Source organism: Eublepharis macularius, chromosome 3 (genome assembly GCF_028583425.1).
Source record: "Eublepharis macularius isolate TG4126 chromosome 3, MPM_Emac_v1.0, whole genome shotgun sequence".
Classification (NCBI taxonomy): Eukaryota; Metazoa; Chordata; class Lepidosauria; order Squamata; family Eublepharidae; genus Eublepharis; species Eublepharis macularius.
This window is the reverse complement of record NC_072792.1, coordinates 99415665-99438287: the sequence shown is the minus strand read 5'-3', so window position 1 is coordinate 99438287 and position 22623 is coordinate 99415665. Positions and strand designations below refer to the sequence as shown.

General features: G+C 46.7%; 1 protein-coding gene across 1 annotated transcript in view; it reads left to right on the top strand.

Annotated features, from left to right (window-relative positions):
* Window positions 1-22623, top strand: part of EVA1C (eva-1 homolog C) — a 101835-nt gene that overhangs the window by 65023 nt on the left and 14189 nt on the right. Inside the window, exon 5 of the mRNA XM_054973815.1 lies at window positions 22276-22419. Within this exon, the coding sequence (XP_054829790.1) occupies window positions 22276-22419 (144 nt within the window). The remainder of the gene's footprint in view (window positions 1-22275; window positions 22420-22623) is intronic.

Below are 22623 nucleotides of genomic sequence, written 5' to 3'. Positions count from 1 at the left end.
GGCCACTTTATAGCCTCCCAAATAAGGTGCTCTCAGCCCCCAAAATCCACCCCAACAGCCCCACACAGACCCAACTTCACCCCCAACTGCGCCACAAAGACCCAAATCCACCCCCCAACTGCCCTACACCTTCCAGAACCCTAGGAGCAGGCTGGCCAGCCATCCCCCATTGTTCCCTATGATGGGAACTTTTAAACTCTCTTTCCCAGGGCAATTATGCACTAGGGGTGTGCAAGGCCTGCCTGTTTCGTTAAACCTGATTCGGTTTTAACTGAATCAGGAAACCGTTTCAGTATTCACGGAATACCGAAACAGCAAGCCGATTTGGTATTCACGTTTCGGCTTGATTCGGCCATTGTTTTCAATGAGAAAACCTTCTCCCAGCTTTCCAGAAGTCTGGGGGGGCCATTTTCTGTCCAAATCACACCAAACTTGGTGAAGACCTTCTCCTAAGAGAAGGCCGGGAGAAGGTTTTCTCATTGAAAACAATGGCCGAATCATTTCGGCAATCTCTGTTTCAGTACTGCCGACATTTTTCGGTATTCAGAAAAAGTTTCGGTAATACTGAAAAAAAACGAAACGGCCCTGATTTGGTATTTTTAACCTAATCAGAATACCAAATTGCACACCTCTATTACGCACAGCCCAGGGGTGCCACAATGGTGGGCACACTCCAGAGTGCCAGCTTGTCCCTGTGAAAGAACACCTGATCCACAGACACCCTCCCCCTGATACCCCCACCACCTATAGAGATGGCTGGCCAGCCAGCCCCATTGTTCCCTATGATGGGAACCAACTTCACAACAAAGAATAAACCACAAACACACACTGAATAAAGTTTTTTAAAAATAGGGCATGAAAGCAGTTCCCTACACAAAAATAACACAACTCACTTCAGATTAGAGAATCACCAAAAACACAATTCCTGTCAAAAACACTTTATTTCTTGAACAGTTTTAGGTTACACAGCAGGGGGGCACACCAAAGGGCATGTTAGCATTATCCTAACCAAAAAATAACACAACTCACTTCACATCAAAGAAGCACAAAAACACAAATCCTGTCAAAAACACTTTATTTCCTTAACCGCTTTAGGTAGCACATTCTCCATTGCAGAAAACAAGGACAGAATAACAAAAAATAACACACACAGTTTTTTCGAAATCACTTTATTTCTTAGCACATGAGGCCATGAGGGCAATCACCCATCCCTCCCAAACCAAATTGATAGGGGGAAACCATTGCAACATGGTCCAGCAGAATCATTGTCATTTCCTGCAGCTGTGCTTTCAGTTCAGCTGTGGGGAAATGACACAAAGTAGAACCGTGCACAGCCACAGGCATAACATAATGGCATTTCCGGAGCGGTGTTGCTGAGGTCCACCCCCCCCGCCAGCCTCAGCCTCTACCTGGAAACATCTGTGAGACACAAACGTTTCCTTCATCATCAGCTGGCCACCTGCAACATCCCCAACTTTCGTCCAACCCCACCAAGCACACCCACCCAACAGTAACATTTCAACAGCATGCAAACGAGAAAACATCAGAACACTTAAAACAACAGCAAAAACATTCACTATCAACAAACAGTAAACATTAAACAACAGCATCCCTAACCTAACCAGTCCCTATCTAACCTATTTCTCCCCACAGCGGAAATCAACAGTTCTGGGGCATATCATTATTTTTCAGAATAAATTTGGTCCCACAGGGTCTGTCACAGTATTGGGAGATTTTTTAAATTCCTTTTGGGGGGGGGGTCAAATTGCGGGGTGCATTCCCTTTGCCACTGGTACCTACCCACCCTCCTTCTACTGGCCAGTTTTAACTGAGTCTAATGAATTTAATGCAGGGGAGAGCGCAATTCCAAAGGACTGGACTTGCAGAGGATGCAGGCCACAAGGTGGGCTCACCTCATTCACTCTGGAAGTCCAGTCCTGAGAAATCAAAGAGGCGAGAGTTGACCTTTAGGAAGGTCAACTGCTCGACTCTCCATGGGAGAAGGCGAGAGCGATGTGGGCTGACAATGTCACCTACATGAGAAAAAAATGCACTTGCTCTCCACGCTCATCGGAGGGCATGAGAGCAGCCGCTGCGCCTTGAGGGAGTGGTCCGGCCAGACCGACTTCTTCTTGGCCCAGTAGCTGAGTGGATCGGTGGAGAGAAACTTACAGGGCTCTGCAAGGTAGTCCCTGACCACTGCCTCCGTCGAATCCTCTCTCACGTTCCTCACGATCCCAGAGGGACCGAGGGCCCACTGGAGCATCTCCATCTCCATGGACACTCCAGTGGTGGCTGCGGGGGGAATCTGCTCAGAGGGAGCGTGAGAGGGACCCGCATGGCAGAGCCCCTCTTCCGTCCCCTCTGATGACAGGTGTCCCCTCTTGGCCTGCCTGCGCCTCACCCACGCACAGAGGGCGTCTCTGGCTTGGGTGAGGTTCCTGTCCCGCTCAGCAAAAGTGCCCTTTATGCATGGGTCGCACATGGTCGCCAACAGGTACGACTCATTCTGAGTGAGAGGAGTTAGCCTGGCAACTATGCAATGCTGCAGCCTTCTCACCAGCGCGCGCACTGCTGAAACGATGTCAGCACGAGGTGCGTCTGGGTCTACAATGGTGGCCAGATTCCTCTGGAGCGTGTGCACCAGGGGAATGACCAGACCGAGGGTCGCTGTATCTGATGAGACCACCACAGTGAAGTCCTTGAAGGGCTTCAGGACCTCCACTGTCTGGGTGATGGTGAGTCAATCCTCCCAGCTGAACTCACCCACCTGACTCGCACTGCCTCTCTCGGAGAGCCACGCATCGAGTGCGGCCTGCTGCTCCACCAAGTGCTCAAGCATGGCACAGGTGGAGTTCCAGCGATAGCTGACGTCAGAGAACAGTAGGTGCTCCGGCACGCCTGTCCTGACCTGCTTCTGGCGCAGTTCGTGAGTGGCTGTCATGCTGCGCGAGAAGTGACTCATGAGCCTCCGACATTTCTGGAGCAGTAACTGGAAGTCACGAGTCCGGGGATCACAGGGTTCCTTCGAGGAGCCCGACCCAAGCGCATCTCTCACCACTAGGTGAAGCTTGTGGGCCGCACAGTAAATGCACTCTTGGCTCACTAGATGCACCGCTGCCCTCATGTTACTGCCACCATCCGTCACCATGCATCCCACGGTGGCGGGTCCCTGGCCTATCCATTCCTCCAACTGTCTCCTCAGGGTGGCAGCGATGTTCTCCGCTGTGTGCAACACGTTGAGAACCTCGGCGTGGAGCAAGGCCTTGTGGTAGCCCACCCGGCAGTCTCCCATCCATCCCTGCCTAGCTGCATACACGCCCCCGCCCAGAACTTCCTCGGTTTCCCACCAGTGAGTAGTAAGCGAGAGGTACGCTTGCTGCACACTTGAGCAGGTCCAGATGTTGGACGTGAAGTGCACAGTTCTCCCGGCAACCCGGGACAGTTGTGCCTTCACGTGTTCCCTGGCAGCCCTGTAAAACGAGGGCACCACCAATCTGCTCAACGTCGTGCGAGCAGGGATGGCGTACCAGGGAAAGAAATCGTGGAGCAGCCCTGAGAAACCGAAGTCATCAACTATGGAGAATGGTCTTCTATCCACAGCTACCATATTGACAATGTGGTGCGTGAGGCGCCGGCTCGCCTTCTGGATCCCCTTTCTGGGCACACTAGGGCCCTGCTTACCAAGCATCTCCGTCAGAGAGGCTTGGTGTCCCTGCCCTACAGGAGCTCATGGGGGGAGAGCATCAGAGGAGCCTGCCTCCTTCTGGCTAGCTGGCAGCCGTGTGGTGCCACTCAAACTCTCCCCCCGAAGAAGCACCACCTGGTGATGCCTCTTTATGTGGGTCCTCATCCCAGACGTGGAGAGATGGTTCACATCTCTGCCACGGCTGACGTGCTGCCTACAATGCCGGCACTGGGCAACTCGGGGGTCTTCTGTTCTCTGGAAGTGACTCTAGATGTCGGAAGTGAAGGGTTGCCCACGCTTCCCAGGGGAAGTGCTCACGGGCCCACCCTGAGACACCTCCTCTGAGGTGCTCCGGACGGACACACCGAGTCCTACTCTCGGCTGGGCAGTTGGGGATGGATGAGGATGAAGGGGCAGAGATGTGGGCTCTTCCACCACAGTCTCTTCCTCTTTCTCCCACACCCTCTCCTCCTGCATAGCCACGAGAGGCCTGCTGCTGGCCTCAGAGGAAACAGGGGTGGGCCGCCCTGCAGGGGGTCCCACTGGCAATTCCTCCAACATCCTCCGGGTTCCTGGGGTGAGCATGAGGGATGGAAAAGTCACATGCCTCGCGTCCATCCCAGGAGACACCACATGCTGCCCCTCCTCCAGCAGCTGGCTCGCAACCACTGGAGGAGGTGGAGCCTCAGCAGCAGGCCCCCATCCAATGCCAGCCCCTGCCTGAGACACCTGGGTTGGGGGTGGACCTCCAAGAGCTGCCTCAGGAAAGAGGGCCTTGCGAGCCCTCTTCCTGTCACTAGAAGCCAGGCTGGTGAACGGCAGCAGCACAGAGGAGGGCCTCCTCCGCTCAGATGGGGGGGCTGCCACAGCAGTCCCCCTCCCCCTCCCCTCAACCCCTCTAGATTTCTCTCTGGCCTTTCCCCCAGGGCCCCTCTCAGCTTTCTGCCATCCTGTCCCCTCCCAGAAGCTACACTGACTATTTAGAGAGACCAAAGGAAAACAAAGGTTAACTTTGTTTTCAAGCGCTATCTACCTACTTCTAAATCTGTTCTTCTTGTGGCTCTGTCACTCGGAGATGGTCAATCAAATGTCTTTTTAGGCAACCCTATTTATGTTGGGGGACCTGAGCCTGCCAAACAGCTGAATTCCTCAGGAATAGAGCTGGCCCTAAACCCCAATAACAAGGGAAAGCCTTAGACACTTACAAGACTAGTATGCCCGGGCGGCCTGGCTCCACCACGGGTGCCAGAGATGGGCAGTGAAACCCTAGTTATGGGAGCACTAATGGGAAGCCTATTTACAACTATACCAATATGTATATATATGAATATAAATAAAATATAACCTAACTCTAACTGCTGCTTGTCCTGATGATCCCTATTTACTGTGTTAAACAAGCTACGCTTGGTTCCCTATCAATTAAGTTGAGGGCAAGTAGCCACTGAACGCCTACAAACTGGCCTACCTTCCTAAGACACTATTTAACAGGAAAAACTTTTCTTTTTCTTTAAAAAAAAATTTTTTTTTATTGGATGGGTCATTATACAAATATAAAAACATACACAGTTAACTTTCCATCATATTGTAATACCCCCCACGCTTTCCCCCCCTTTTCTGTTGACTTCCGACAGTTTTCCATTCCCTTTATTACCTCTTAAATAAAACCTTAACCAAGCTAAAATATATATAATATAATAATACCTATCTAATGGTAAATACCATCATCTAACATTCCATATCCTTTAGTACTATCTATCCATAATATCCAATAACCTACAATATAATATGTCCCCTATATTAATAGCTATATACTACATTCTAAGAATGGGTCATAGTAATATATTTTATACCATTGCATATCTTTAGATAGCACTATTACATATATCTATCATATCTATAATGTTCAAAATTATTAATATCCTTTATATTTTTATCCAATTCATGACGTTATAACCTAGTAAATTATAACATATTGTACCTACATATATCAATAAAATGGTATATTATCACAAACTAGATTTTTTACCTCTAATGTAATATAATAATTACTACCTCTATATTAATTCAAAGTAACAGAACACTATCCTCCCCTCAGAAAGTATCCAAAGACCACACCTTCCCTATAATGTCCCACTTTTTTTCTATGTAATTCTTGAATTTCTCCCAACTTGTTACATACTCTTCCATATCTTCCTCTCGAAGTTTCCTCGTTAGTTTATCCATTTCAGCCAAGCTCAATGTTTTTAAAATCCAATCTTCTACCGATGGTATCTCTTTTGTCTTCCACAGCTGTGCATAAATTATCCTAGCCGCCGTAGTCATATAAAATATCATTATTCTGTCCATTTTGTCAAAGTCTTCTAGGTTCATACATAACAATAACAATTCTGGGTTTCTAACAACTTTTTTCTTCAATATCTCTGACATAGCGTCTACTATTTCCCCCCAGAAATGCTTAGCTTTTTCACGTCTACCACATATGATAAAAAGAACCCTCATGCTTTCCACATTTCCAACATTTATCTGACATCTATTTCCATTGGCTAGCTTTTTTGGCGTGAGATACCATCTATAAATCATTTTATACACATTTTCTCTTATTGTGGTACATGTTGATATCTTTAGAGTATTTTTCCACAATTTCTCCCAAGCTTCCATCAATATATCTTTATTACAATTTATTGCCCACTTTACCATTTGAACTTTAACTATCTCATCTTCTGTAAACCATTTCAACAAAATCTTATACACTTTAGATATCAATTCCCCCCCCTTGCAGTAGACATTGTTCCAATTCTGAATTTTCCACTCTAAACCCTACTTTCCTCCAATCAGTGTCATACAAATCTTTTATCTGCATATATTGAAACCACCCATATCAAAATGGCAATTCATCATTATTTTTAATATTGTATAAATTCTGATCCACTCTAAGAATGTTCTGATATGTCATCCACTCCGCTCCTTCATAGTCAGTTTTTGGATTCACAACCTCTGCAGGTACAATCCACATTGGTGTTCTTTCATTCAAATATCGCTTGTATTTAGTCCATACTGCAAATAGACTCCGCCTCACAAAGTGATGCAAAAACATCGCATCAGCCTTATTCTTTCCATACCATAAATATGCATGCCATCCAAAGGTTTTATTGTACCCTTCCAATATCAATAATTTATGATTTTCTAACAACATCCAATCCCTCACCCAAACTAAGCATATGGCTTCATGATATAGTTTCAAATTTGGTAATTGGAGTCCTCCTCTTTCCTTTGCATCATATAACACCTTCATCTTCACTCTAGGCTTTTTTCCTGCCCACACAAACGTTAAAATTTTTCTTTGCCATTTTTCAAATTGCTTATTATCTATCACAATTGGATTTGTCTGCATTAAAAACATTATTCTTGGTAACACATTCATCTTAATTGCAGCAACACGACCCAACGACGATAGATTTAACTTACTCCACACCATCATGTCTCTGTCTATTTGATGCCAAAGCTTATCATAATTGTTTTTAAATAGATCAATATTTTTTGCAGTCAACTCAATACCTAAATATCTTATTTTATGAACCACTTCACAATCCATTATCTTCATTAACTCTTGTTGTTCTTGCTTAGACATATTCTTACAAAGCAGTTTAGATTTCTTTCTATTTATATAAAATCCTGCCAAATCTCCAAACTCTTTTATCTTCTCCATTAACCTTGGCATATTTTGTAGAGGGTCCTCCACTATCACCATCATATTGTCTGCAAAGGCCCTCACCTTGTATGTATATCCTTTAATCTTCAAACCTTTAATTTCATCGTCTTCTCATATTTGTCTAAGTAAAATTTCCAACACCATCACGAATAACAGTGGAGAGAGTGGACATCCTTGTCTTGTTCCCTTTCTTATGTCCAGCTTTTTTGTTATTTCTCGGTTAACAACTATGGCTGCAGATTGATTCTTATATATCGCCTTAACTGCTTGAATAAACATCTTACCCATCTGTACTTTTTCCATCATTGCAAACATAAAATCCCAGTTCAAATTATCAAACGCTTTTTCAGCATCCACAAAGAAGAAACCAACTTGTTTTCCTGGATTTTTATCATAATATTCTATCGCATTCAATACCGTCCTCAGGTTGTCTTTTATCTGCCTATCTGGTAGAAAGCCTGCCTGCTCCTCCCCTACAAACTCCACCAGCCAGGCCTTCAGCCTTTCAGCCAATATTTTTGCAAAAATCGTGTAGTCATTGTTTGTTAAAGATATTGGTCTATAATTTTTTACATTAGTTAAATCTTGTGTTTCTTTTGGTATTAATGTAATATTAGCTTCATTCCACGTTTCCGGCAGATCATCACCTTTTAAAATTGCATTCATCACTTTTTGCAGCAACTCTTTCAAATCTTCTGCCATTCCTTTATAAAATTTAGCTGTAAGGCCATCTGGTCCTGGCGCCTTTCCCATCTTTGTAGCTTGTATCGCTTCCACAATTTCTGACGTCATTTCAGCATTTAATTTATCTCTCAATTTCTTGGGCACCGTTGGTAAAGTCAACTTTTGAAAATAATCCTCTATTGAATTCTTATCAATTAGTTTCTTCTGATACAACTTTGCATAATACTTAAAAAAGCCCTCTCTATTGAATTTTGATCAAACAGTTCTTTCCCATCTTCCACGATCTTACTAATTATTTGTTTCTCTCTTTTCTTCTTTAACTGCCACGCTAAATATTTCCCTGGTTTGTTAGCTCCTTCAAATGATTTTTGTTTCAGCCTTTTCAACTCCCATTCCACCTCCTTATTTTCCATTGCTCTTATTTGTTCCTGCAGTATTTTAATTTCCTGTTGTATTTTCTTTTTACCCGGTCTTTTCTTTAATTGCTGCTCTTTAAATTTGATTTTTTCTTGAATTTCTTTCAACCTCGACTCTTTGTTTTTCTTATCTTTGGCATTTAAGTCCATAAGAACTCCCTGAATCACAGCTTTATACGCATCCCATACTTTATAAATTACCACTCCTTGATCCACATTGTATTGTATAAAGCTTTTAGTCTCTTTCTTAAGAACATCCACATTAACATGACTACTTAACAAATCCTCATTTATTCTCCCCTCCTTGTCATTAAAAAGCAATTTTGGTTGCAATTCTTCTTTAATATATAACACAATCCCTCTTTTCTTTTGCTTAGTTGTTGCCACAAATTGCTTCCCTAATTTTTTATTTTGTAAATATTTTACATCCTGTTCTCTTATATGGGTTTCTTGTAGACAAATCACATTACATTTTTGTTTGGCCAACCAATGAAATATCGCTTTTCTCTTTGAAGGTGAATTGAGTCCATTTACATTCCATGATATTAATTTGTATTCCGTAATTACAGTCTAGTTGATTTTGGTAAGTCCTTTTCAAATTCTGTCAAAAACACATCCATTGCATGTCTTGATTTGATGACTCGCCTCACTGATTGAAACTCAAAGCTCAGCCCTTCTGGAATTTCCCACCTGTATCTTATGTTCATTGTTTTTAATTTTTGAGTCAGGTCTCTGTATTTTTTTCGGTCTTGCAAGACCGATCTCAGTAACTCCTTCATAATTCAAACACGCTTCCCTTCAAGTACCAATGGGGATTCATAATGCTTTCTGATAATCTCCTCCCTCATTCTCTTGGTGGTTAACTGGACAATAACATCTCTTGGCAAGGTTTTTTGCTCTGCATACATGGAATTAACTCGGTAGGCAATGTCTAGGTTGGCAGCCACTTCTTCCTGCTCTTTACTTAAAAATTCCGCAATTATTTCAGTAACTTGTTTCAATGCAGATCCCGCCATTACCTCTGGAATATCTCAAAACCGAAACTGTTTTTCCATAGTTCTGCATTCCATTACAACAATTCTATCACTCACTCCCGCTGCCTCTGCTCTTATACTCTCCGTTTTCTCCTCCACTTCTTGCACTTTTTGTTTCGTAGTTTGGAGCTCTGTTCTTATTTCATCAATACTCTTTGCCAATTCTGCAACCTCTGATTTTATTGCCTCTTTGATCTCTTTAACTAAATTCAATTGCGAGTCTTTCACTTGCTTCTGTAATTCCTGGACCATTTCTTGTGTTTTTTGTATAGTCTCATTTGTTTCCTCATTGCCTTATTTTTTTGTCTAAACTTTCAATCGCTGCCTGCCACTCTTTGTCCTTTCCCCCCGCCATTGGACTTGCCTTGGGACCCCACGAATCGGCTCTCTTTCTCAGCTCCGTCTTTTCTATTTTATTTTACTTAATTAGTTAAGTCCAATAATATAAATGGGAAAGAGGAAAAATAATTTAATCTTTTGAAAACCTTCAAAATGTTGGGCCTTTTTTCTCAATGGTACTCTCTATTGTTGCCCTCAATTTTTCCCTTGTCCAAAATGGCGTACTCCGCTTCTTCTTTAAAATGTCAGGTACACTTTCTCTTTACCGAAGCCTTCTGAAGCCTTCTGCCCTTCCCACACTCAAAATGGCTAACTTCCACTTCTTCTTCTGGTCTCTTGTTCTGCTTTGTTTTTCTTCCTCTGTTCCTGCTGTCTTCCTGCCCTTCTAGCCACCACTCACTTGTATTACTGGCAATTACAGGCAGTTCACTTCTCACAATGTTCCAGCCTCCAGCCTCTTCCCAGACTCCCCCCTCGCGTCGTTATCTCCCAAACCACAGGTATGCAAAACAAAAGTTCTTTTTGCTCTTTTTAAGCTCATTAAGTCATTAAAATCACTTTCTTCACTCCCGGCCACTTTTTAATGCCTTTTGCTTTAGGAATTTGTCTCTTTACTTTAAAACGTTTCAGTTCTTGAACAGAAATTAAGTCTGTTAGGGGAGATAGTGCTCTTTACTCTCTCACTCTCATAGGGTTGTACTCACAGCCTCTTTGTCTCCCTTCTGGTTAAAATCTGTTTTTGAAGCTTGGGTACGAAGTTCCTATGCCAATTAAATGACTCCAAAGGTTGCTGCAGAGATATTAGCTGCCCCTCTGGGAGGGGATCTTCAAAGCAGATGGAGAATCCTTGATTCAGAACCCCCCCCCTCTGCCGAGATCACAGAAAAAACTTTTCTGTTGTGTGTCTGTGTGGGGTGTGGATGTGGTGTTCTGAAAATGTACCTCCCCGCACCCAGGCAAGCAAAAGCCCACAGACTCACCAGTTCTGCAGTCCAGCAATGGTCAGGCAGACAGGCGGGCAGGAAGTCCTCTCCTCAGCAGCAGGCGAGACGATGCCCTGCAAGCCGCCAAAGCGGCAAGAGTGTTTCGCCTCTCTAGGCCAGGAACAGAAAGGTGGGAGGTTAGCAGAGATCCATAAACTGCACAACCCCCAAAAGTTAAGGTCCAGGCATGGTTTTGGCCTGGCCAGGCCCGGATCCACTGTGCAGAGCCAGGCCACGGAGTTGAAGAGAGCAAACATGCAGCAGTGAGGCAAACCCCTGGCAACAAAAGTTCCCTGGCTGGCACCAAAAGTTAAAAAGACACCAGGTCCAGGCATGGTTTTGGCCTTGCCAGGCCCAGAGCCACAGTGCAGATCCAGGCCACAGAGTTAAAGAGAGCAAACATGCAAGCAGTGAGGTAAACCCCCCAGTAAAAATGCTCCCACTTTGGTTCCCTGGCTGGTACCAAAAGATAAAACAGGGAACAATAATCCAAGCCTTAAGAAGACCCAGGCCCACTCTGCAGGCAAATCCAGTGTCACAGTGAAGCATTTTTAAGTAGAGGCCAGCAGAGTGGCCCAGCATCAATTTAAACAAACTCTGTGCCTTCCCTTCCTCCCATCTCTCCCCTAAATAAAAAATCTCTCCTACCAGTCCTCTCCTGATATCCAGCCCTGAGTTGATCCACAGGCAGAAGTCAACTCCACAGGCAGAAGTCCACTCAGTGCAGTCCAGTCCAGAAGGTCAGGCCAAGGCAGAGACAGTGAGGAAAAAGCACTCTCTCTCACTCTCTCCAGCAGCAACAGATGCTGTCTCAAAGTCCAGCCTCTATTTTAAATCCCCTGCTGCATCTTCTTCCAAAGAATCCATTAGCTGGAAGAAGGATGCAGCAGTCACTCCTAAATCCCCCTCCCTTGCCTGGCCCCCCTATCCCCCCTTGCACTTTTACTCTATCACTCTTTCCTGCTCACCCCTCTCCTACCTAAAATCCAGGCGAGAATCTCTTGCTGCTTGCTTTGCATTGCATTTTGCAAGTGCAATGCTAGCAAGCAAGCACCTTGCAAAGCAAGGATTCCCACCTTTTCTAGCTAGAGGGGAGGGGTGAGGAGGAGGTAGTGAGTCACTCACTCCTTCTCCCCCCTCCCCTCTTCAAAGAGCCCGCAGGAAGCTGTATCTTCCTGCAGGATTTTGCTAGCTGCTTGCAAATGCAAACGGCTAGCTAAATGGCAATTCTCTGGTTACAGAATCAACCCGAAACATACCGAATCAATTCGGTAATCTGTTTTGTTGTTACTGAAACTTTTTTGGTAATCAGAAAAGTTTCGGTAATACCGAAACAAGCCGAAACAGGTCTGATTCAGTAATTTTTACTGAATCAGATTACCGAATTGCACACCCCTAGTACTGATAGAGCAATATTTGATGGGATAAATACTGACCCCAGACCACTTGCCCTGGGCCTCCTCCTGTTGTCCTCATGACCAGTTCGGCAGGGTTACGGCCCAGTTTCAGTGGTCTTGGCAGCATATTCTCTGTGTTGTCTGCTCTGCCCCAGCAGTCAACCAGTGGCTCTCCTGACAGCCACCCCACAGCTCCTCAATGTGCCAGCTCCCAAACCTCCAAACACCTGGGAGGGTCTCAAAACCTCCTGGTGTCCGGGCAATTGAGTAGCTGGCAACAGTTTGTTGGTTGGCAACCAGCCGCACCCTGCTCAGCTCGGCTCAGCCACTTGGCCCAGCCCAGTGCCAGCATCAGTGTTAGAGCTTGACTCAGACACCCCAGCTGTACCTAGTGTCAGGCTCTGCTCTGCTCCACCGTTCAGCTCCACACCAGGGTGTTGGCAGCTCCATGTTGGGGTGCCGGGCTCAAGTCAGCTGTATGAGCCCCTGACTCCATGCTAGGGCTCCACATTGGCTCAGCTGTCCAGCTCTGTGTCTGGCATCGGGGTTTGAGGCTCAGCTCAGTGTCCGGTGTCAGTAGCTTGGGGTGGTTCTGCCCTGCTTGACTCTCCCCACACTCATTTAAGTTCAAGAAAACAGCACGGGGGAAGGCAGGTGATCCTCGTCCCCCACCCTATTGTCTCAAGCCCAAATGGGCTCCTGGGGATCCAACTTTGGAACCCAAACACCTCAAAAGACATAACGTAGTTTGGCTCTCAGTGAAGGAGTGGAATAGCAGGGACTAACATGAGCTCAGTTGGAGAACAGTTAAACCAGTGAAAGCTGGAGCTCAACTGAGGGCTTTTCTAGGAAGCTGACACCCTTTCTTCTCCCTGTTCTACAGCTGAAGTTGGGTATTAGATCCTGCAAAAATCTAAAGAGTGGTGATCTCTTTCCTGCAGGAGACCAGAGTGTGAGTTGTCTGAAGCATCCAATGGTGCACTACTTTGCCTGGTCTAGGCTTTAGCTATGTATCTCCAGTTTTTGCAGGCAGTCCTGCAGTAGCATGTCTGTCTCTACTGTGCCCACCTCATTGACCCGTCATTCAGCTGTGCTGTCCTACTTCCCTCCCCCCAAAAGGGTTTTTCCTCCTCTAGCCTCAGAGCTGGGGTAGGGGAGGGGTTGCTCCACCATGTTTCTTGACCTACTCAGTTGTGCATGCTTTCTGCCTCCTAGGTCACACCAACACTCCTGATGACCGGCTTCACTGGGAGGAGGTCTTTTAGACCCCCTGAGTGTGTCCCCTCTTCCCCCTCCCACCAATACCCTTTGTGAGTCTGCTGGCTGTTAACCCTCCCCTGGTGGCCATTGACTTGGATGGGCTACTTGCTTGACATGCCACTCTGGCTGGCCCATCCTTCCCTGTTGAGCCTGCCTCCCTGCTTGGTGTACCGGGGCTACAGGTACCACCATGGCCAGGCCTCCAGATGCCATCCAGGATGTGCTCTGCCTGACCCAGAGGCTGTTGAATCCTCCATCAGCAGCAGGGCTGGGCCAGAAGGGAGTTGGTCAGGCTGTGGCAGTGGCCATGTCTTCGGGGTGGCCCCAGGTTTCCTCAGTTTGTGGCAGGCCGACTCTTCCTTTGGCAGCTTCAGACATGGTGCTTGTTGGGCTCTCAGTGATGCTGAAGCCGTCTTCCTCCTTGGTGGCTCTTTGGGTGCTGCTCCTGTTGCCTGAGGCCCTTGGCAGGCTCTTGCATCTGGCAGCATCACCAGTGCTGGTAAGCAAGGCTGTGTGTTTGGGGTGGGCCCACTGGTGGGGAGTGGCCCTGCTAAGTCCAGCATGGGTCACCTCATTGGACACAGCAAACCATCAATTTCCTTTACTTGGCCCCAAATCCACAGCTAAAGCATTTCCTTTGTACTCGCACAAGCATAAAGAAAAGATATTCACTTTTCTGGTCTGCTATGAAGAATGTAGGGAGAGGGGAACCAGAGTAGATAATTTATAAAGGAACAATAGCATGCAAATAGAATAAAGGTGATGTAGTTAGTCCAGCTGTTTATAGGAATTACAGTTGTATTGTAGACAAAGCTATCTCAACGTTTGGAGCTGGAGAGAAAGGTGAACAAGACACATATTATCAGATCAGACATTATCCTTTCATCAGACCTGTAAGACAGAGTTGTTCCGCCAGGCATATGGTTGAGACTGGGGTGTAGGGTGCCTCCCTGCTAGCCACCTGATGGGGGAGGGTATTGTGACCCCGTCTGAGCTTACTATCAGACTGGCTGTGTCAGGGCTTGCCGCGGCCGCCGCTGGGTGGGGCACCGAGCGGTCTGCTCCTGACGTCAAAGGGGGGCCAGGGATTCTGAAGGACCCTGCTCTGTGGATGGAGGGACAGTATACATCACCCAGACTCCCTCTCACTCCACTCGCTGGCCCGCTCAACCTGTGCCACTCACTCCCCTCAGTCTCTGCCACCTCCTCCTCCTTCCTCCACTCTCCACTCTCCACTCTCCACTCTCCACTCTCCACTCTCCACTCTCCACTCTCCCGCCTCCGCCTCCGCCTCCGCCTCCGCCTCCGCCTCCGCCTCCGCCTCCGCCTCCGCCTCCGCCTCCGCCTCCGCCTCCGCCTCCGCCTCCGCCTCCGCCTCCATCACTCCTACTCAAACCCACCACCTCAGAGCTCTTCCAAGCCAGCTTTTATAGGGCTTTCTCTCACCACCCCGCCCTCCTTGCAGGTCCTGCCTGCCAGGCCACGCCCCTCTCTGGCCTCCCAGCATTGGCCGGGGCTGTCTCAAGCTGTTGCAGCCGGGGTAGCTGGCTGGGCTGTCTGGGTCAGCAACAGCTGCATCACATTGGCTGGCTGCTGGGCCTCTCTGGCTCATTGATTACTGAAGGTAGGTCCAGCTGTGGCCCCTTGGCTGGCTGCCCCGCTCTTCCCACAGAATGCCTTCAGCAGCTCCACCTGGAGGGGTTGGTTTCTGAGTGCTTCATGAGCCAGGTTGCTGTCTTCAAACTGAGGTGGAGGCTGGGACGTGGCTCTGAGTTGCTGTGGCTGCTTCTCCTCCTGGGCTGGTAAGGGCTCTGTTTGGGCTGCTGCTGGGTCCCTATTCTTCCTGCGTCTGCCCTCTCCCTCTGTCCTGCTCAGCCCTCTATCCTCTCCCTGGAGGGTGGGATTAGCTTGCCTCTCTCTGCCTCCTCTAGCCCTCTGGGGCCTTGGCCCTTTGCCCTCCTCCTCTGGTGTAGGCAGGTTCTGGCCCTGGCTGCTGGCTGAGGTGGCAGGACTGCTGTCTTCTGGCTGCCTCCCCCTGCTTCCTCCTGTCGAGGCCGGGGGCTGTGCCTCAGACCCCGGACAGGCTGCTCTCTCCACCTTCCACCCCTTGAATGTTAATGGGGCAGGGCATATTTTGGAGACTACCATCTTGAGTTTTATTGTATGAACTGAGTTTTATCATTCTATGATTTTATGTATGTTTTAATGTGTTTTAACCTGGTTGTTACTAGAGATGGGCACGAACTTAAATACGAACCAAAAAAACCCACGAACCAGCCCGGTTCAGGGTTCACGAACCAGAGTTCATAGAAGCTCGTTTCCCCGAACTTCCACGAACTGGACTACTGGTCCGTTTGGTTTGTATTAAAGGGTTAGTTTAAATGGCCATTTCCCTGGGGGAAATGGCCATTTAAACTTTTTCTGCCACTTGCAAGGGGCAGGTCCCTTTAAACTATCAGCAGTTGGCGAGGGGGGGAACCCCCCCTGCTGCCTGCCAGCTGATAGTTTAAAGGGTCCTGTCCCTTGCGAGTGGCAGAAAAGGGCCTTTTAAACAATTAAATGCCCCTTTTCTTGCCAGAAAGGGGCATTTAAACCCCACAAACCACAAACTGGTTCATAACTGGGCCACTTCCGTGCCAGTTTGTGGTTCATGGTTCATGGAAACTCCACAAACCACGAACCCATGGTTTGGTTTTTTTCTGGTTCATGCCCATGTCTAGTTGTTACTCTCCTCTGAGCCCGCCATGGGGAGAGGAAACAAAAAATTAAATAAATGAAATGACAATGAAATGAAATATAGAAACCTAAAGAAGTAGCTAAAATGTTATTTTACATAGATACAAATGTTTTTATATTTTCATTTTATTTAAAGGTAGGATTTGATTATGGAGAATCCATAAATATCTCTGCTCAAATGTTAGAGAAAAAGTATTTAAAACTACTTGACCAGCAAAAATAATAGAAATGGGATTATCAGTTTTCTGTCCTGCTTAGGAGAGTTATTGATGAGAGATCCTTCTTTTCAAACATATCCTTCCAAAGCTCCAGTGCTCACAGCATGACTCACAGGAACAGATGAAAAGTTCATCTGCCTCATGGCTGGAAAGGAGAGAGGCTTTGAGAGCTGAAAAGAAGACTTGCCAGCCTCATTAAGCTTTGCAAAATTTATAGCTGTAGTCACTTTGAATAATTTGCATGTCAAAACATGCCCCAAACAAAGCTAATTATTTCCTAAAAGGCTCTTTCCTTCTGAAACAGCACTGATCTGTTAAATAGCTGAAGTCAAAGCTGAGATTTTACAGCTAAAAAAAAACACTATTCTGACCTGGTCTTTTCAGTTTCAGCTGGATACTTGTCCACTCCATAAAAACCACCAGCACTACTTGGCTGGTAACCACTCATCACAGAAGAGAGGCAAAGGATTAAAGGAGCTTAGAGGAGGAACTGTATTCTCACTTCAGAGATGATCAGAGAAGTCATGATTAGAGGTGGGCACGATCCAAAAAAAAAATTACTGATCAAGCCGATTGTGGATCCGTGCCGGCGACGAACCCAAATCACCGATCCACACTGATCAACTTCCATTTCCGATCTGTGGATCGGATCGGGGAGGCCAAAGCGGAGGGGCGCCCCGCTGTTCTCAGCTATGTGGGAAGGTGGGCGGTGGCGGCGACCGCCGGGCCTGGTGGGCACGGGGAGGCGACGTTCACACACACACATACACACACACACTTAGAGCAGGGGGGAAGTTTTTAACCCAGCGACGAGCTGCCTCCCCTCAGGGAGGGGACGTACATACACACACACACACACACTTAGAGCAGAGGGGGGGGGGAGTTTTTAACCCGTCCCTGTCTCTCCAGATAGAGAGAGAGAGAGACACCCCGTCAACATGTTTCAGCCAGCTTTTAAAAAAACGCAGGGACAGAATCCTCCATTCCTCCACACCCAATTTTAAAAGCAAGCAGCCAGTCTTCCAAAAGCATATTTTAAACACACACACAGAGCCGTGAATGAGGTTTTCCCACAAAATACAGTGTTTTAAAAGCGGTTAAAAACAGAGTGACAGACAGAAAAACAGCCATTCCTCCTACAAAGCCCCGTTTTTTTAAAAAGCAAAAAACGTTTGGAGTGCCCATGGCTACAGAACACCCCCTCCCTCCCCTGGGTCTCTTCTCCCAACTGGTGGTGAGTGTGTTGCTGCTCCGTGGTTGGAAGGAAGCCCTGCTGATCAAGGAAAGCTGGGCTTCCATTCGGATTTCCAGGGTGACAGAAGGAGGGCAAACACAGCTCAGGCATTCCCCTGGCTCTGTTGCCCCGGGAATAGATTACTGGCGCCTGATTGTCTGCATCCCCGATCAGATCTCGATGGCCCGAATCAAGCCCCGATGAAGCCCCCCCCAAAAGCTGGATCGGTCGCCATGGACGGCACCAATCCGCTGGGTCCCGATCGCGTGAACGCCATTATCGTGGGTATTTTTCGATCATAATGCTGATCGTGCCCATCTCTAGTCATGATGTTTCTATCTTTATCCTGTATATGAAGATGTATCTATGAGACTGCATGTTTTGCAAGCAATTTAATTTGAAAATAATGATTCCAGGAAAGTTATTATGCCTGATCCTAGACAAGTAACTTTGGGCAAAATTTTATTTTGTAGCAGTATTACACAGGAGTCCAGTAGCATCATCTTAAAGATTAACAATGTTTATTTTAGTATGAGTTTTTGTGAGTCAGTGCTCCCTTCTTTAATGTATAGAAGTGGAGGAGATATGTTTAAAGAGACAAGATCCAAGCAAAAAAGCATCCAGTATATCGAGAGTGGGTATGAGCTACTCTGCACCCAACAACAGCAGAGTAGAATAACGTCAAATCTAATGAAATATCTATTTATTTATAATTTTTATTTATGTCATTTATAGTCTTCTTTTGTCACTGAGACTCAAGGCAGATTACATAGTATGAGATTAGTACAGTTGATATCAAGGAAATTTCAATAAACAATGCCATAGGGTAAATAAATGCAAGTTTACAAAGACTGTATGTTTTATGTGCTGTGTCACGCCCCCTGGCGCCCTCTGGCGGCTGCGTCAGGTCCACCTCTGAGCGTAAGCTTCCGGGCGGGTCCATCCTGCGCCTTTGCTGCTGGCCGTTTGGTCGGCCGAGACCGGGGGGGAGTCCCCGCACCCCCGTGGGGCTCCCCCTAAGGCCTCAGAAAGACGGGCTTCCGGCTGAGCTGACTTGGCTCTTCCTTGCACCACCAGGCGGGCTGCCTCCTTCAACGTCAGGGGCAGCCTCCACCTTCTTGCTTCCTCACTGTCCTGGGTTTGGAGCCCTCCTCATATACCCTCCCTCTCAACACCAACCCTGCCCCCTGGCCACATGCCTGCCCCAAGTACCAACCCCACCACCTGTGCCAGCTGTGGCCACACCCGCTTGCCCCAGCCCTTGCTGGGTGGTTGGCTCTCGAACCCATCGCTCTCCCTTCCCTGGCCTCTCCACCCCCCTCCTTCCCAGATGGGTGGGTGGATTAGCCTATCCCGGCTGGCCTTGGGCTACGGCAGGCATGCTTTCCATGGTGGGCGGGCTCTCCTGCCTTCGTCCCGCTGCCGGGCCGCCCCGTCCGCATGCTTCGGGGTGCAGAGCTGCGCCAGCACCCTCTCGGTTGTGGGCGCGGCTCCTGGCCTCTGCGGGCCCCCTCTGTGGCCATCGCCTCCCAGCTGCCGCCTCTGCGGCCACCAGGGCCAGGCAGCCTGCGCCCGGGTCGGCTCTGGCATGGCAAGGCCGCTCGGCTCCATGGGGCTTGTGGCGAGCTCTGGCGGCGCCCAGAGTCACGCTGCATCGGCGTCGGCATCTGGTGGCCCCCGTCCCTTGCCTCTGGGGCTGCACTGAGGTGATTGCCCCCCAGGGGGGCCGTCGAGCGGGCGGGCGGGGGGGCAGACGAGTCCAGGGGCCATGGTGAGCCGCTCCCTGGACATTCTCTCAAGTCACTTCTGACCTATGGCAACCCTATGAAGGAAAGACCTCCAGAACGCCCTATCATTAACAGACTTCTCAGATCCTGCAAACTGGAGGATGTGGCTTCTTTTATTGAGTCAAGCCATCTCATTTTAGGTCTTCTTTTCCTACTGCCTTCTACTTTTCCTAGCATTATTGACTTTTCCAGAGAATCTTGTCTTCTCGTGATGTAACCAAAGCACGATAGCCTCAGTTTTATCATTTTAGATTCTAGGGAGAATTCAGTATTGATTTGATCTAGTACCCACTTATTTGACTTTCTGGCTGCCCATGGTATCTGCCAAACTCTCCTCCAGCACCATATTTCAAATGAATCAAATTTTCTTCCTATCTGCTTTATTTATTATCCAACTTTTACATCCATACATAGTAATGGGGAATACTATAGTTTGGATTATCTTGATCTTGGTTCCCAGAGAGACATCTTTATCTTTAAGGATATTCTTTAGCTCCCTCACAGCTGCTCTTCCAAGTCTCTACTTCTGCTCTTCTTCTGATTTCTTACAAAGACATAACATTAGCAAAAATCCAATACAGAGTTGCTGAAACAGAGCATTCTAGAACTGACATTAGACAACATATAACTACCCAGTAGGATTATACTTGGAGCACAGATAGCACATAGAAGTACATACTTAAGCAACAGATAGGATGTAAGGCAACATAGTTGTGAAGTCTATGGTTCCTAACTCATTAGTGAAGCATCTGAAACCCCCTCCCTACAATGCAGCCTTCCTATCTGAGTAAAAAGTCCTTTTAAATAATTCAGTTTTGCATAGTTTATGGAAAGCCAGGAGAGTGGGGGCTTTCCTGACCTCAGGCAGGCTGTTCCACAGGGTAGGGGCCACCACAGAGAATGTATGTGTACAAGCAGCTGTTGATTTTGCCCATGTGCATGATGGCACCTGCAGGAGACCCTGTTCAGATGAACTAAGCTGCTATGGAGGAACATAGGGAGAGAGGCGGTGTCGTAGGTATGCTGGACCAAGGTTGTGAAGAGCTTTGTATGTGATAACCAATACCTTGAACTGAACACAGTAACTGATAGGTAGCCAATGAAGTGACTGCAGGATGGGAGTGATATTCATGCTCCTGCTCGCTCCTGATAACAGGTGAGCCACAGAGATTTGCACCAACTGGAGTCTCCTAGTAAACTTAGACGGGAGACTTATGTATAGTACATTACAGTAGTCAAGATGTTACTATAGTATGGATCCAAGTGGCCAGGTCAGCAGAGTGACGTTGTGGAAAGCATTTTTGTGACTGCCCTAACTTGCTTTTCTAGTAGCAGCGCTGGATCCTTAGGCTTTTAACTGAATCTGCAAGGGTCAGACAAACTCTATTGAAAGTGAGAAGTACAATGTTATCCAAGATCTCTGCCTTCACTTCCGTCTTATTTAGGTTCAATTTCAATTTGTTCATTTTCAGCTATTTGACAACAGCTGTCAGGCAGAAATTCAAGATTTCTACTGTATCCTGTGGGGTCCTTTCAATAGTGAGATATAGAGTTGGATGTTATCTGCATATTGTTGACTTCCCTCTGCATGGCTACAAATGAGTTCTCCTAAAGTCTTTACATAGAGGTTGAATAACAGGGGAGATAAGATTGTGCACTGCAGAACCCCTCACAATAGTTCCCATCCTGGAAATAGCTGGTCTCTGATGGCAACCTTTTGAGTCTGTTCCATGAGAAATGATTTAAACCAGTCCAAGGCATATCCTTTGATGCTCACTTCTGTCTCTAAATGCCTCAACAGAATGGCATGGTCTACTGTGTCAAAAACTCCAGATAGATCCAGGAGGAGTAATAAGGAGGCTTGTCATTTGTCTATATTCAGATGGAGATCATCCACTAAAGCTAGTAAGACTGCCTCTGTCCCATGAACTGGTCTGAATCCAGACTGAAAAGGGTCCATAGTGCTAGAGCTATCCAAGAAGATCTGGAGTTGGTCATCTATTGCTCTCTCAATCACTTTGCCCAGAAAGGGCAGATTAGAGACTGGGCGATAATTGACAACATCATTTTTGTCTAGGGATGGTTTTTTAATTAGCAGACAGATAACCGCCTATTTGGAAAAGTGGAAAAATTAATATCAGTAAGAGGCATGGGATATGTGATATATTAGCACCTAGAGTGAGATAGGAATTAAAGATTAAGCCCCCAGGGGGTCATTGTCTTGAATTTGTTAATTAATTGTAATTAAGCACTTTCCTATTGGATCCTAATCATGAAGTTCTTTTGAAGAAGAAGAATCACATTTAAATCAGCAACAATATGTCCTGGAAGGTAAAAATGTTCCCCTACTAGTTGAATGTTCTCATTTAATCCAAGATGTTGTGGCCAATGTGGCAGTCTTGATATCCTGTGCTCTACAACTTGTTCACTTCCTGTTGAATCCCCCAAACCAGCATCTCACTTTGCAGTTTTAGATCCTGTTGGTGCAGATTTAACACCAGGAAAGTCATGGGATATTTTTGGTCTCTCAAATATGTCAGGTGAAGAAACACAGTTGGCCTGAAAATAGGTTCTCGCACCAAGACTGCACACAACACTGCATCCAGGTTATTAGGACATTATTCAGCATTGACTTCTCTCCTGCCAACAGGATTTCCTCAGAGAGTCTTACTAAAATGAGCAGGACTTCTCAGTGAATATGAACAGGCTTATTATCTGTATGCACATCTGTATATTGAAGATCATTTCTTTCAATATTTCATATTAACAGTGTTTATTTTTTTATTTCAGATTGCTTTTCTTATACAGCTTTAGAAGTATTATCAGAGAAGTGTTATGGGAAACAGAAGTGTAAAATTATTGCTAACAATCAGAATTTTGGAAGACCATGCCTGCCTGGTGTGAAGAAATATCTCAATGTCAGCTATGCATGTGGTAAGGAACAGGGTTTTTTTTCTGGGAAAAGAGGTGGCAGAACTCTCAAGAGGGAAATGAGGAAGAAACGCATGGTATTCTTTGAAATCGTATTATTTTCAAGCACTATTGCCGAGTATTTTCAAGAGGTGCTGGAACTCCATTCCCCTGCGTTCCCCCTGAAAAAAAGCCCTGGTAAGGAACAACAATGGTACTATAGTTGAA